Source organism: Myxine glutinosa, chromosome 2 (genome assembly GCF_964187855.1).
Source record: "Myxine glutinosa chromosome 2, kmMyxGlut1.1, whole genome shotgun sequence".
Classification (NCBI taxonomy): Eukaryota; Metazoa; Chordata; class Myxini; order Myxiniformes; family Myxinidae; genus Myxine; species Myxine glutinosa.
In genome coordinates, this window is record NC_136262.1 from 211,650,147 (window position 1) to 211,666,915 (window position 16,769).

The 16,769-nt window shown below is 43.1% G+C and overlaps 1 protein-coding gene across 1 annotated transcript; it reads left to right on the top strand.

Moving 5' to 3' along the window:
* The first annotated feature begins 1 nt into the window (after position 1).
* Positions 2-15,869, top strand: TMEM242 (transmembrane protein 242). Its single transcript, XM_068106346.2, has 4 exons — positions 2-335; positions 3,771-3,871; positions 6,893-7,018; positions 15,782-15,869. The coding sequence occupies exons 1-4, from the start codon at positions 260-262 to the stop codon at positions 15,854-15,856; spliced, it is 378 nt and encodes a 125-aa protein (XP_067962447.1). The 5' UTR covers positions 2-259; the 3' UTR covers positions 15,857-15,869.
* Positions 15,870-16,769: the final 900 nt, after the last annotated feature.

Genomic DNA, 16,769 nt, shown 5'->3' on the forward strand with positions numbered 1-16,769 from the left:
TACTTGGGAAGTCACGTGTGCTTTTTGCAGTTGGCAATTGGCATTTGGCAAGCGCCGTTCGCTCTTCCGCTCTTTTTCTCGGCTTTGCCAGGAAGTTAATGCACCAGTTTTAGTTGCGTATCATAACATTTCAGTCGGGTTTCCGGCAATCTTTTTGTTAGTTGTCATTTCTGTATGCAAATTCAATAACTGTCTCGTGACGTAGATATTGGCAGACCCGATATTCGGATATAATCAACCAATTTTTCAAGAAAGGACGATGCCTATGGTTGGGTCATCGAGCGGTTTATCTCCGTGTCGAGTCGACGAAGAGAGATCGTCGAATCGTTTCTTAGGTGTGCTTATACAAGATTTCTTTATTGCATCTGCCTGAGTGAGCCATAAGCCCAAGGAGTAACAACATATTACAGGAATAACAATAATAGGCTACATAATAACATATTACAGGAATAATAATAGGCTACATAATAACATATTACAGGAATAACAATAATAGGCTACATAATAACATATTACAGGAATAACAATAATAGGCTACATAATAACATATTACAGGAATAACAATAATAGGCTACATAATAACAGGCGTAATAACATATTACAGGAATAACAATAATAGGCTACATAATAACAGGAATAATAACATATTACAGGAATAACAATAATAGGCTACATAATAACATATTACAGGAATAACAATAATAGGCTACATAATAACATATTACAGGAATAACAATAATAGGCTACATAATAACAGGAATAATAACATATTACAGGAATAACAATAATAGGCTACATAATAACATATTACAGGAATAACAATAATAGGCTACATAATAACAGGCGTAATAACATATTACAGGAATAACAATAATAGGCTACATAATAACATATTACAGTCATACAACAATTACAATACTTTCTTAGACACGAGATGTCAACATGTTTTCATGATCTGCATCTGACAATTCACGAATGACAGTGGATTTATATGGTTTCATGTGAAGATCTTTCATTGTGCGATGTAATGACGAATATGAAACTCCCAACTCTGCAGAACGTTTCCGTAATGATTTTTTCAGAGATCTGTGAACGGATGTTTTAATGTTTTGAATTCCCAAATACATTTTTGGTCATCCGCTGCACTTGCTGTTGAGTACACTTACAGGTCTGAAATGCCTTTTTCCCCTAAAGATGAAGATATGGTTTTGTTGGTGCTTATTTGTATTATCTGAAAAAAATGAAAACTATAAATACATGGTATAAACTAGAAGGCACTCAGTAGAGAGCATACCTCTGCCTGGTTGGCCATATCATTCAATGGTGAAGAATCACATAAAAAATTTTTTTACGAGCTGGATCCGGATCTCAATCTCCACCAAAATCGAATCGATTCTTCCTTGTCACACACACAACCGGTCCACCAAGTTTCGTCCAAATCTGTCCACAATTTTTTGAGATATCTTGTTCACAAACAAACGGACAGACAGAGGTGAAAACATAACCTTCATCCACCTTTGGTGGCGGAGGTAACAAATCTTTTATAAGCAGCTAAACGGTGTCCTGGGACTTGTGACTCACCCTGTACACAGTGGATTTATTTAATGCAAAACGATTTATTACCTCCGCCACCGAAGGTGGGCAGAGGTTATGTTTTCACATCTGTTTGTCTGTCTGGTTAACATTTTGCAATTTTTACAATTTTTAACAATTTTTACAACACCAAACCCTGGTGTTGGCTTAGCGGTTAGAGCCGGCTTGGGATCCTAGGATCCTGGGTTCGAATCCCGATCGATCGCTAAATTAACGCCAGGGGGGTTGACTCAGCCTGTCATCCTTCCGAGGTCGGCAAATTGAGTACCAGCTTGCTGGGATGAATGATCCCGGTGTGTACCCCGGCTTAGAATAGGTACACCGTATCCCTGCGCATCGTAAGAGGCGACTAAGGGTTGGCGCCAGGAAGGGCATCCGGCCATAAAAACATTGCCTCAAAAACAGGGAACCATGATTGTCATGGGGCCCACAAGGCTAACCCACGCTCTAGCGGGGAAAATGGCCTTAAAACGATCATTCATTCATCTGTTTGTCTGTCTGTGAGCAGGACACCTCAAGAAGGTATTGACGGATTCCGATGAAACTTCATGGACATTTTGGGTGTGTGATCAGGACGAATCGATTTGATTTTGGTGAAGATGCTGATCTGGATAGCGGAAATTTTTGAAGTGATTGTTCACCATTGAGAGATCGGGTGAAAAGCCATATATAACATGATATTTCAAAAATTTGTGGACGGATTATGACAAAACTAGGTGGATGAGTTGGGTAGGTGACAAGAACAAGCCGATTCCATTTTGGTTCAGGTCCGAATTCAGATCCAGCCTATCAGTGAGATGCAAAACATAAACCGTTCAGTTTGATGGAGGTATGTGCTCTACCGAGTACAGTTCTAGTTTGGTTATAGTTACTGATTTTGCAATGACTGATCAACTACTGCCACCAAATCAAGGAAATTGTCCACGACAGGATATTATTATTTAATGCAAGATCTAGACTCGTGGAAGATCGAGGTGACAGGGAGTAAAAGGTCAACGAAGAGGGGTGGACATGTTGCTGACAAGTTTTCTCCATTTAATCGTTTCACTGGGGCCACAGTTGAACAAAACAAGGGAATGAATGAACAGGAAAAGAGGAGATTGAGAGGAGGTATGGAAAGAGTAACCTGCAAGTAAGAGGATTGGGTTAAAAGGATTAATGGGGATAGAAAAGATCATGAGTTGGGATTGGGTGGTGGCATCAGATGGCAGTGCCCGACTTGCTTGAAGCCCTTGGGGGAAGAGTACAATTGAATATCCTCAAGAAGGCAGTTACACAAACTGTAGAAAAAAACAAAGAAGTGGAGTTTGGTGGGAAGCCTAGATTTGGGGATCTTTAATGAGAAAGTGGTTACTGGACGAGCGTGTGTGTCCTGGAGCAGCTTGGGAAGGTCGGAGGGCTAATAGAGCAACGAGTGATACACCAGAGGAGAGGACGCCATGGTCCTGTCTGCGATAGGCCTTTTACTTTGGCATCATTAGTCAATAATTGAATTTTATAATATCTAATACCACATTTGCATGAGAATATTTGTTCCGAATGTCCTGAGGCTTGCAGATGTCCCTGTGGGCTACGAGCACCTTTGACCATTTACTTATTGAGCTAGAACATTGAGATTTTTGCCATGCAAGTGAGGTCATGGTTGGGCAAGTTTCAGTTGTTAAATTGTGCTTTTGCATCATCATAGAATGGTACACTTCACAGCACAACCTGACAAATGTTCGTTTATTTTTTGCAGGCTCGTTGTTCTCGAGTCTTAGAGTCAGACTTTTTCTTTGCAACACTCACTACTCGGGACTAAGAATACTGATAGTACATGGGACTCGATATTTTAAACTTTAAAGCTGTGAGTCAGTCATTTTTATGTTTCATGCATGGAATTCATAAATTATTTTATTTCTGAGAATGTAAAGGAAAAGAACACACACAAGGAGATAGGGTGGGTAACAGGGAAAAGCATACATTAATATGTTGGGGATCAAAGAATAATGTAACTCAGGACTTGATCTTGGAGTTTTGATCCTTGAGATTCCACACGAGTATTTGTCACATTGTGGCACAACTTTGCAGTTGCATCATTCTCTTTCTGTGCTTCATTTTCTCATCTGTGAATGCATAATGTAGGCCAAATTTCAAAGCTTGCACCACTTTAACAATCGGCTTTTTTTCCCCTTCAGGTGCTGTGTTTTTGACTGGTGTGACTGGGGCTGGCTTGGTGGCTGGATTTGGCATGACGCTTGCCAGCACACGCAAAAACAACTCGCACTGGTTTGACAAGGTCCTCACTATCCCTGATCTCTCTGACTTATTATGATAATCTATCAATTTATCAATCAATTACTGGCGTTTTTGTGTACCGTTATAAAAATGATGCAAGACTGCATCAGAAAAAGTGGGAAGGTAATGCAGTGCCAGTGAGGTAGTGAAATATGAATGTATGAAAATACAGTGCACTCCATACATAACAGTGCCCTCCAATACTTATGCTTACCTAAATGGGGGGACTGAACTTACAAATAGTGGGGCGGCTTAGCCCAAATATTCAAAAGAATTGTGCATTTTGTGAAACAAGCACCAAATTTGGCACAAATGTACATTAATATGTTGCGAACATTTTCAGATATTGGGCCACTTGAAATTCCGTAATTTTTTTTTTCAAATTTTTTCAAATTTCGTAATTTCAAATTTTTCGGGTGACACCGTCACAATTTCGGTCTTCGAGGCCGGCCGATAGGCAAAGTGTGACCGGAAGGGACGAGGTTCTCCTGACCACGTGGCCCTCGATCTGGGAAGCGAGAGGCGTTCCATTAGTGGACGCGCCCCTCACGCCCGACTTTTGGGCGGCCCCGGCAGGCCGTTTGTTTTGACGTTCCGTGACAGGCCCCGCACCCCCACCTCCGGGCCGACCGGAAGCTTGTGCTGAGTACATCATACCTGAACAACTCAGTGAGGCAGAACACAGCAGTGCACACCAGGGTGACCCCTTCAGTGCATAAACCAATTAACCTGTCCACTGCAGGGCATATAGAAATGAAGTTATTTTCTGCATATAATAATAATATAAGTTCAGTTCTATATAACAATTTCTGTTATCACCACTACCACTACAACTACCACTACTACAAGCTTTGTCTGGAATTTTGTGGACTAACAGACAAACAGACATACAGACAAGCTGGGATCAAAACATTACCTCCTTCCACCATTGAGTGTAGAGGTAAACATCATGGAAATTATATCATGCCCTAGATTTAATTCATGCTTACCCGTGTATTTGCTTCACTGGTTCACAAGGTCTTTTGCATACATGTAATTCAGACTCTCGTCTTCATTGCTGACCACACAATGTTCGCAACATATTAATGTACATTTGTGCCAAATTTGGTGCTTGTATCACAAAATGCACAATTCTTTTGAATATTTGGGCTAAGCCGCCCCACTATATCGGCCGGCCTCGAAGACCGAAATTGTGACGGTGTCACCCGAAAAATTTGAAATTACGAAATTTGAAAAAATTTGAAAAAAAAAATTACGGAATTTCAAGTGGCCCAATATCTGAAAATGTTCGCAACATATTAATGTACATTTGTGCCAAATTTGGTGCTTGTATCACAAAATGCACAACAGGTTTGCTATGCTGCTACACTAAAAGTGGTAATGTTCTGCAATGAATGAAAAATATGAATGATCGTTTTAAGGCCATTTTTCCCGCGAGGGCGGGGGTTAGCCTTGCGGGCCCCATGACAATCATGGTTCCCTGTTTGAGGCAATGTTTTTATGGCCGGATGCCCGTCCTGTCTGCAATGGTACAACATATATACATACAAATACCAAGAAAAAAAAGCTGAGTTTCAGTACTCTTGCCTCATAATCATCTTCTGATCTCAAATCCAAATTTCTTGAGTATATAGCAATAATAACACATTTTACTTCACTGTTCCAATACTTATGGAGGGCTATATATATATACTGTATATATAATATATGATTGACACTACTAACAGCTGTGCTGCATACAATAGAAGGAGAGCTGACGAGATAGCTGATAGAGACTTGACAAAAGAGCATAGAAAAGTAGAACAAACTAGAACAGCACTGGGTAGAGCACATACCTCTGCCATGCTGAACAGTTTACATTTTCTATCCCATTGATAGACTGGATCTGCATCCAGACCTGACCCAAAATATAATTGGCTTGTTCTTGTCACCTAACCAACTTATCCACCTAGTTTTGTCATAATACGTCCACAACGTTTTGAAATATCATGCTATATACTTACCGAATGTTGTATTTTTGGCCCTATCTCTCAAATGGTGAAGAATCATTCACCACAGATTCCTTCTACCGACTCCTCTCCGGCCTTGCTCCTCCAGCTCTCTCTGGGCTCTGTCCCCCAAATATTCCTACAGGTCGCACAAGATCTGCCTGCAACCCTCTTATGGTTAAACTGCCAAAATCAAGACTCTCTGCTCACCTTCACTCCTTCATTCCTCTTTTCTCCCGCCTCTGGAACAAACTCCCTCACTCTCTTCAATCCCACTCCTCCCTCCCGGTCTTTAAAACAGCTGTTCACCACCATCTCTTATCTTCCCGCATCCAAAACCTTGATCTTTTCTACCCCCGCTAATTTCACCCCAAATCCACTTTTTTGAAATACCAACTTCTTTCCTGGAAGTCCTTGGTCTCCTTGTGTTTTATACTTCTCCCACCCTCCTCCCCCTTCCCACGCCTGCTCCCCCAAGCCCTCTCCCTCCCACACGTCTCCCGATGTCCCTGCTCTCAAATGTTGTGTTTGTGTGCTTCCCCTTCTCTCCCCATCTTGTCTACCGCTCCCTCTTGTTATATATTTTGTTTGTCTGTTTGATTTTTTTTTTGTGCTAAATGTTAGCTCTTTCACGAGCCTCGATTATGTATACAACAAAAAAAAAAAATCACTTCATAAATTCTTCCTCGTCACACACCCAACCTATCCACGAAGTTTCGTCTGAATCTGTCCACAACGTTTTGAAATATCATGCTATATCGTTTTTGGCCCTTGTTTCTGAATGGTGAAGAACCACTTAAAAAAATTGAAAAATTCTCATATTTGGATCTTTACCAAAATCTAATATATTATTTCTTGTCACACACCCAGCCTCTCCACCGAATTTCGGCCGAATCCATCCACAACTTCTTGAGATATCCTATTAACGAACAAGGAAAACATAATGTCCACCCACCTTCGGTCATAGTAGAATGTTAGGATACGTTTTAAACCTTTAACTTTTTTTTCAATCAAATTTTTTTCCTCTCACGCAGGGGTCGCACGGGCCTGATGCCGGAACTCGGCTGGCTTTTCGCGCACTTGGTCTGGGCAGCCTACTTGCAGTCATTGGAGTCGCGAGCATCTCTGTAGTCACTTGCTGGGCCCTCGGCATACATAGTGTGAGTCACTTGATCCATTCATGGTTGTTCAAAACAAAGGGAAAGTCAAATGATAGTGTGAAGGGCTTATTGGAGGATTGAATGGAAAAGAGTGAGAAAATAATTTTAGGATAGAACAATACCTTTAAATTTAAAGGACTTGTCCAACGTCATGCAAAACTGCATTTTCTCGAAAGCACTTGAAGATCTTTTTTCTTTTGGCTTTGCCCCTTTTTACATGGGCTCATCACAATGAGGGTCGATCATTCTTCCCCTCCTCATGTCAATTGCCCATTCTTCTTCCAATCCCACAACTTCTAAATCGCTCACCAACGCATCCTTCCATCTGGTTTTCACCCTTCCTTTTCTTCCTGGCAAACATCTCGTCCAATACTCACTTCTCTGAACTCTGGGTAAAAATGGAAAGTGCTTCAAGATAATTGTTTGAAATTAATGTGCCAATGCAACATCCTCGTATGCATCTAATAACGTTGACGTTAAATATCAGGGTGATACAAGACGTGTGCCCAACCCGCATTTTAACTTGCAAGAGGGTTGACTGATGTCATTTTAGGACATTTATTGGTTTACTTTTTATTCAAAGTGCAATTGATGTTGTATTTAACTTCCTAGTAATGCTCTAAATTATTACCTCCACCACTGAAGGTCGATGGAGGTTATGTTTTCACCAATGTTTGTTTGTTTGTCTGTCTGTCTGCGAAAAATATATCTCAAAAGGTTGTGGACGGATTCGGATGACATTTGGCAGAGAGATAGTGTATATGACAAGGACTAAATGATTAGATTTTGGTGAAGATCCGAATTCGGATCCGGCTAGTAGAATTTTTAAAGTGATTCTTCACCATTGGTTGATTGGGCTAAAACCGATACATAGCACGATATCTCAAAACGTTATGGACGGATTTGGATGAAACTTGGCGGACAGGTTGGGTTTGTGACAAGGAGGAATCGATTCGATTTTGGTGAAGATCTGACTATGGATTCGTCGTATACGGGTTATTTAATTTTTAAGTGATTCTTTACCATTGAGAGATCGGACGAAAAGTGATATATAACATGATATTTAAAAAAAGTTATGAACGAGTTATGACGACACTTGGTGGACTAGTTGGTTTGGTGACGAGAACAAGCCGATTAGATTTTGGTTCAGGTCTGAATCCAGATCCGGCCTAACAGTGGATACAAAACTTAAACTGTTCAGCCTGGCGGAGGTAGGTGCTCTACCAATTGCCATTCTAGTTTTGTATGACAAGCTCATGCAAGGAATATTTTGTATGGGAAGTGGACTAAAACTGTCAAGTCCAATGGTGAACACCGAGTAATTGAAGCATTGTCCAAGATCTTTTTGAGCCGTTCGAGAACGAGTTCGACTTTTTTTTTTTTTTTTTTTTTTTTTTTTTGTATACAAGATCGAGGCTCGTGAAAGAGCTAACATTAATCACACAAAAAGACAAACCGACACACAAAACACAAAAAACAAGGGGAGTGGCAGACAAGATGGGGAGAGAGGGGGAAGGACATAAAAGAGAGGGGGAAGAGGGGGAAGGACACAAACACAACATTTGAGAGCAGGGACATCGGGAGGACTTGGGGGGAGGTGGGAGAGGAATAAAACATATGAACACTGCAAGGACTCTGGGGTGAATTACCGGGGGTAGAAAAGATCAAGGTTTTCGATGGGGGAAGATAAGAGATGGTGGTGAACAGCTGTTTTAAAGACCTGGAGGGAGGAGTGGGATTGAAGGGAGTGGGGGAGTTTGTTCCAGAGGCGGGAGAAAAGGGGAATGAAAGAGTGAAGGTGAGCAGAGAGCCTAGACTTTGGCAGTTTAACCATAAGAGGGTTGCAGGCAGATCTTGTGCGACCTGAAGGAATATTGGGGGGACAGAGCACAGAGAGAGCTGGGGGAGCAAGGCCGGAGAGGAGTCGGTAGAAGACAGAAAGACCACCAACCTGCCTGCGGTGAGTGAGTGAAAGGCCCTCGGTGTTGACTACATCGCAGGAGATTCCAATGATTCTGAAAGCTTTGGCCTCAACAGCGTGAAGCCGAGCAAGGTGTGAGGCAGGAGCACCAGCCCAGAGGGGAGAACAGTATTCCATTGAGCTGTGGATGAAAGCCTTGTATGTGGTGAGGAGCTCAGGTGTGCCAAGGAAGGACTTCGCACGACGGAGGATGCCCAGTCGGCGACTGGCTTTGGAGACCAGCTTGGAAATGTGGTTTTCCCAAGAAAGATCATGGCAGATAGTGAGACCCAAAAGCTTGAGCGACAGAACTTCTTGGAGAGGATTGTTGAGAAAGTAGATGGGAGGGTTGTCCAGTCCGTCCTTTCGGAGAGACATTGTAAGTGTGTGAGATTTGTCAGGATTGAAAGACATGTTCCACTTGTTTGACCAGTCTGTGATTTTGTCCAGGTCTGCAGAGAGTGAGGAGGCTGCAGACTGCCGATCTGAGGGATGAGGAATGGAGCGACAGAGAGTAGAGTCGTCAGCAAAGAGATAGAGAGGATTTTCAAGAGAGTCAGAGAGATCATTGATGAAGACCAGAAAAAGCACAGGGCCCAGAACACTACCTTGGGGAACTCCAGCCTGAACAGGAAGAGGAGATGAGAGAAACCCATTCAGGGCCACACGTTGACTACGACCAGAGAGGAAGTCCGCCAGCCATGCATGGAGATTTCCATGGATACCAAAGGAGGAGAGTTTGGTGAGCAGAGCAGGGTGCCAGACCGTATCGAAGGCACGTGAAATGTCAAGGGAGACAGCTCTAATTTCCTGTTTGGTGTTGAGGACCTCCATCCATTGTTGAGAAAGCAGAAGCAGCATGTCCAGAGTAGAGTGACCAGGTCTGAAACCAAATTGATGATCAGAGATCAAGCCATTGGAGAAGTGGAAAGATTTAATATCTGAAGCAATGATGGATTCCATGACTTTGCTGATAATTGGGAGAAGGCTGATTGGTCTGTAGTTGCTGGGATCTGTTTTTGCACCTTTTTTGTGCAAACCGGTGATGTTGGCTGATTTCCAAGCAGATGGCAGATGACCTTGAGCAAAAGAGAGGGTGAAGAGAACAGAAAGAGGGAGTGAAAGAGCAGAAGAACATGATTTTAGGACCCGTGGGCTGATGCCGTCAGGACCAGTTGCAGAATCAGAGTCGAGGGTTGACAGAAACTTTTCCACCTTGTCAGGAGGAAAGGACACAGAGTCCAGGAGCAGCTGGGTACGACTGGGTACGGTGGGTACAGAGAGGGATGGGTTTGGGACACAAGATTTAGAGGCAAACACAGAGTTGAGGCATTCAGCTTTTTCACGTGCGGTGTCAGCCGTTAAGCCGTTTGAGGTGAGGGAGGGGATGGAGGGGGAACAAACACCAGAAACAGATTTGACCAGACGCCACCAGGATTTGGAAGAGGGAGACAGATAAGAGAGTTCGGTCTTGAGAATGGTGAGATATTGTTTCCTGGCTCTCCTGAGGGTGGACACACACTTGTTTCGGGCTTTGTGAAAGGAAATGAGATTTCCTTCCGTTGGATTTGCTTTCCAGGAGACGAAAGCAAGTTGTTTCAGGGCAACAGCCTCACCACAAGATTCCGTGTACCATGGACGGGAGGAAGGGTATGACAACTGAAGACGAGATGGTTTGTGCATGAGAGAGAGCAATTTACTTTGAAAGAATTCCCAGGATGAGTTGATGTCAGAGGCGGTAGAGATGGGAGACCAGTCCAGATGATTGATGGCTGCTTGAAGACCGTGCCAGTTGGCCTGAGTGAAATGCCAGACTCGTCGACGCTGAGGAGGCTCTCTGAGAATGGTCAGAGAGATGTCCACTTTGACAAGCACATGATCAGATGAGCCGATTGGAGCAGAAGAAGAGCAGCAGACATTTTCAGGGAAGTTTGTCATAACCAAATCCAGAAGAGAAGATGCTCCGTTGACTGAGATCTGGGTCGGGAAATTGACAGATTGTGTCAGTCCCAGTGAGTCGCAGAAGTCCTTTGCTGAAGAGCCATGGCTGGTGAGAGAGGTACCCACACCCAGCCAACTGGCATGGTGACAATTGAAATCACCACATATGAGGAAGAGAGAGTTGGGATGGGTAGATAGAAGTTGGTCCATATTATCAGACAGTGAGATGTAGATGGAGTCATCGCTGTTTGGTGGACGGTACAACACACATGTGAACAAAAGGTGGGAGCGAAGGGGAAGCCATAGCCAAAGGTATTCCTGGGGGTGAGGTGGAGAGAGGGCAGTGGAGGGCGAGTGAGGAAGAGAGTTTTTTATAAAGATAGCAACCCCACCTCCAGTACGAGGCTCAGGTCTATCATACCGGAGGAGGGAGTAACCTGGGAGAGATACCAAGGCATCAGAGACATCATGAAGGAGGAAAGTTTCTGTTAAGCAGATCACATCTGGTTTGTCAGAAGCAACCTGTATGGAGAGGTCAGTCAAGTTTGAGCGAAGGCCCCGGATGTTTGAGGTCCATACCGTTAATGAAGAGGAAGGGGGAGCATCGGGTCCAGAACAGGGGGGGGGATGGGTAGGGTAAGATGTGGAAGAGGAGGAAGAGGTAGGGAGAGCTGTTGAAGGTGTGTCAGAGATTTCAGAGATTTCAGAATAGCTTGGAGAAAGGGAAGAATGGGGTGGACAAAAGGTTTGATGGAGATTGGGTGAGGCACAGTGAGGTGTTATTTGAGGAGGGGGAAGAGCGAGGCAGAAGGTTTGGGGAGATGAAGGTGAAAGTTGGAAGGGGGAAGAAGCAGGGAGGATGCTTTGAGGAGGAGGGGTGAGAGGGGAGTCTAGGAGGGGAGGAGCGAGGGAGAGTCTCGGAGGGGAGGGGTGTGGGGGGAGTTTAGGAGGGAGGGGAGGGAAGGGGAAAGGGGGGAGATTTGAAAGGGATGGGTGATGGGGAGGATTTGGAGGGGAGGGATGAGATTGGATTTTGAAAAGTGTACGATTCATGGGAAACGAACATTTTTTGCAAAATGAGTTTGAGACCTTCGAGTCAAAAATACGTTTGAGGACACTGGAGGAGGGGTGGAGTTCTGGATAGTTTAGGGAATGTAGAAAGGAGGAACTGTAAGAGATGGTATTATATATATTTTTTGGAATGAATAGATTTGGTGAGCAAGACGAAAGCATCCTTTTGTAGGAAAAGAAGAAAAGGGTGTTATAATATATGAGAGAAAATAGTTGTTCAGGGGAGAGATTATACATTTCTAACCGCATGATCGCGAACGAAGAACGAACGAACAAAAAGAACAACAAATAAACGAATAAGACCTGGGAAGGAAATATTTTTTTGGGTTTTTTTTTTTTTTTTTTTGTGAGTACAGATATTAAACAAGGAGGTACGGGGTGAACGACTGGTACGAAACAGAGAACGAAAATAATTTCAGCGCATTCGACGAATCGCTGAGAGAAAAACAAAACCACAAGGTCGGAGATGGTACGGTAGTCTAAGCCTACGAGTACTAGGCCGCAGAATACTCGATACCATTAACCGACGATTGTGTATACATGTACGAAAAATTAGCACCGAAAATTTTCCAAAAGATACGCTATAGGTACACACACCGAAAGATAGATACATTCTCGACAAAAACACGATTGTGATAGATCACTTAGCTTCGAGAGCGTGAGCGCATGGAGCAGCTTCGACAAGACGTGACCTCGCCGTGATCTCGCGAGATCACGACTGATCACGATCGACTGATTTATTATCCAGCTTTCCTAAAATTGTTTTCTCATGTCCACAGTCGTGACATTCATACAAAACTAGAGTCAATCCACAAATGGCATGAAACATTTGGAAGCCCAACAAAATCATCATAGCCTACACTGAAGACTACAATGAGTGGAAAACAATCAAGTACAGGGTGTTTAAAAAAAAAAGTGGACTATTTGAACGTTTTGTTGTTGAAAATTACAAAAGGTAGCAAGTTCACTGATACATTGATGGAAAGCATACGCTATGCCATTTTGCAATCACTAATACTGCTTGTAATTGACATTTTCAATGTGTGCTCTACCTCTGTTCAAACAGGCTTTAATCCTGACTCCGAAATTCTCCACAACTCGTCTGCAAATGGCTGGAATGGTAGCCGGACGGTAGTCCTCCACCTCCTGCTTCAGGACAGCCAGGGTTCGATGTTTGTTGGCATAAACTTGACCTTTGGCAGAATCCCAAAAGAAAAAACATCCAATGGATTCAAATCCAGGCTCTGGGGTGCCCACTCATGTGCTGTGCTCCATAGTCCATAGTCAGATCTTGGACAGGCTGACGATACGATTTCCAAACAGCTGGTGGAGAAAGTCGTTGGTTTTACCTGCAGTGTGCGGTGGGCACCGTCCTGCACGAACCATGCAAGTCTGAGTTGGTTTGACGACAGTAGTTGAGCGAAATCGGTGTGGAATCAGCATAAGATCTCGCGGTACCGCTCACCGTTGACTTATCACCATCTTACAATTGGTGTCCTCAAACTAATATGGTCCCAGCATACCCCCATCTGGCATTCAATGTACAGAATCAAGTGGACTTGGGGCCCCTGAGAGACATCTCATACACCACCTCAGGAGGCGTAGCCCCCCAGAAGATGTGATTGTTGATAGCCGCATTCAAATGGAAGTGTGCGTCATCACTGAACCACAAGGAGTTGATCCAATTTGGGTACCTTTGCATTCAGTCACTCAAGCAATCACGCATTGTTACTCGTCTTGCCATGCCATTCATAGTTAGTGTATGCCTTACAGATTGTAGGGGTAGAGCTTGAGTTCAGAAGTGAGAATGCACTACACAGATAGGCCTGAAATCGCCAATTCTCAGGAACGCCAACGGTGGGATTTCTGAAGATTTTCGATAGCAGAATCTCTCACAAGATCAATGGTCCCTTTGTCCTTGGTAACATTTGGTGTGCGGCCGCTGTTGCCTTAATTTTGATATTTCATGATTTAATGTGCTTGGAAGTGTTCCACAAACTGCTGAATGCTCCTATTGGAAGCTCCATTACGGGTGTGGACATTGTAATAGACAGTATTGTCTGTCGGCTCACCTGCACGTAGGATTTTGTATCAAACCACAAAGTCAAGATTTTCACTTTTTGTTCCACTGTGAACACCATAGTTGACATCGGGTCCTACTGACTACTTGTTAGGAATGGCATACCTCTAACACCATAACCTGCAAGAGAGAAGGGTATACCATTAGAAATGACAGAATATCAGGCTACTCAAATAGTCCACTTTTTTGAAACGCTCTGTACATCGGCTGTGTTGCCTCTGTCACGTCCACTGCCAGAAGAACAGCTGCCAAGAGACAACAGAAGTCCGCTGGAGACACAGGTATATTAAGCCTCGACTCATTGAACACCAGGTAAAAATGGAAAATTACAGAAGGGAACTTGAAATGATGGTGGCAGACCATTCTCAAAATGCAACTCTTACAATTGTACATTGAACATGAAAACATGACCTTGACATTATCACATCATGGCGATATCCATGTTTCCCATTCCAAGTATGGGAAAAATGTGCACGCTTCTTGTAGATTATGTAAAATTGTGCGATGCACTTTTTTTTTTTCCTTACCGTTTTCTTTGTGATGGCACGTTATGTTCCTTGGGAATACGTTGGACGATTAAGATGTTCAACCAAAGTGGTGGATCAAACCAGAACAGTCGGAAGAAAACTAGGCTCAGAGTCTGGCGTTGGGAGAGAGCTTGCACTAAGTCTCAGCATCTTCGTTGAAGATGTCAATAAACTTCATACATTTGGCCTCCACAGAGGATTGAAGTGGGGAGCTATACTCCATCCAACTTCCCACACATGTGTTGTACATTGTGAGGAGTTCAGCATCAAGGAATAACCTGAGTCTGTGGGGAATGCCAAAGCAGTCCGGCTTTGAGGACACCTTTGAAATTTTGTCTGCCCAACACAGGTCGTGACTATTGGTGAAGCAAAGCAATTCCAAAGACTGAACCCTCTGTTCATGGTTGCTCGGAGGAGATTTGGGAATTCCCATGCAATCCTTCCTGAGACACCATGAGGATGTTCCCCCTACAAGTTAGGAAGATCGTATTCACTTTTGATGTAATACATGAGGTTAAAAATATATACATGCTCTTCCAAGTAGCCAAAGGCTAATTTACAAGATATTGCACTTTGATTGCTTTAGTTATGCATCATTATGCCTTGGTAATTAATTTAACAATAAACATGCTCAATCTTCACATTTTATCAATTAGTAATTTTTATGCTCTGTGTCAGACTTATGGTAATAGGTTGAAAGAAAGGAAAGTGCTGTAGATCCATTAACTAGTTTGAATGCTGAAATAAGCAAATTGGAGAACTGTATAAGTTTGGCATGGAAAGATGATGCAGTATAGTCGAGGTGGCATGGTATGGAGTGAGGTGAGAACAGAGTAATGTTCTGTTGGGCTAAGCAGAGGAACGTTGGTGAGAGGGATAAGAGGAATAGGAGAAAGGGATTGGGTGAGATGGGAGTGGATCAAACTTTGGTGGGAAAGGGGCAAAGTGAGGTTGGCAGAGCAGCAAGTTTTGGCCGGGGTGGGAGAGGAAGATTGGTGTAGAGGAGCAAAGCCTGGTAGGGTAGCAGTGGGTGTGAGGTCTGATGGGGTGGCAGAGGAGAGAGAGGCTTGGTATCGGGAGGGGAGAGGGGGAAGCAGAGTAACGGGCTTTGTGGGTGGAATAACAGCTATTTCAACTTTTTAATATGCTACTTTTTTTTAACCCCACCCCTCTCCTCTTTTCAGCTTTCAGATCTACGCAGAAATTTTAAGATATCACGCATATCATCATCCATGTCTTCTGAAAACATGAATAAATAACTCAGAAATACAACTTTGTTGATTTTTATGTTAATATTATTTGTCTTGCACACCCAAACGAACCTCTTCCTTGATTACACAATAGGGAGCAATAAAATGGGAAGAATCATCCAATCATAGAATATATATTTGTTCATATGGTTATGGTGTTGGGCTAGTTGGGCCCTGGTGTTGGGCTAGCGGCTAGGGTGCCAGCTTAGGATCCTGGGTTCGAATCCCGGTCGATCGCTGAATTAACGCCAGGGGGGTTGACTCAGCCTGTCATCCTTCCGAGGTCGGCTAATTGAGTACCAGTTCACTGGTAATTCCCTGTTTGTCGTTAAAGGCGGCAAAAAGGGTTGGCGTCAGGAAGGGCATCCGGCCGTAAAACATTGCTTCAAAAAGGGGACCAAAAAACAACAACAACCACGGTTCCCGAAAAAGGCCAACCCCTGCTTTGCGGGGGAAAATGGCCTCTAAAGGTGGTTATTTTTATTTTTTATATGGTTACAATATTCCTCTATTTATAAATAATTCCGTATAAACGCAAACACAGTTATGTCATAAGAAAATTTTACATTAACTGTAAAACAAACTTATTGTGATGTTACATACCTGAGTTTTGGCAAAAGCATGCGTTTTTTTAAAGTACCAGTAATTGTTGCTTTGTTGATTGTTATCACTGCTTTCAATCGGTAAGTTAGTCACCAAAGCATGAGCCATCCACGAGATGAAGTTCGCTGTCTTTTATCTTCTGTAGGAGTTTTTTAAAGTTAGTGTATTAAAAAAACCAAAAAAAACCCTGCTTTATAACACTTGCTGATCACACAACCAGACAAGTATGAAACGCTTCATTTTATATCCGTCAATAGTTTATCGAATGAGCACATGGTAGCTCATCATTCATTTAAAAATGATAATGTGCCTTTCAATA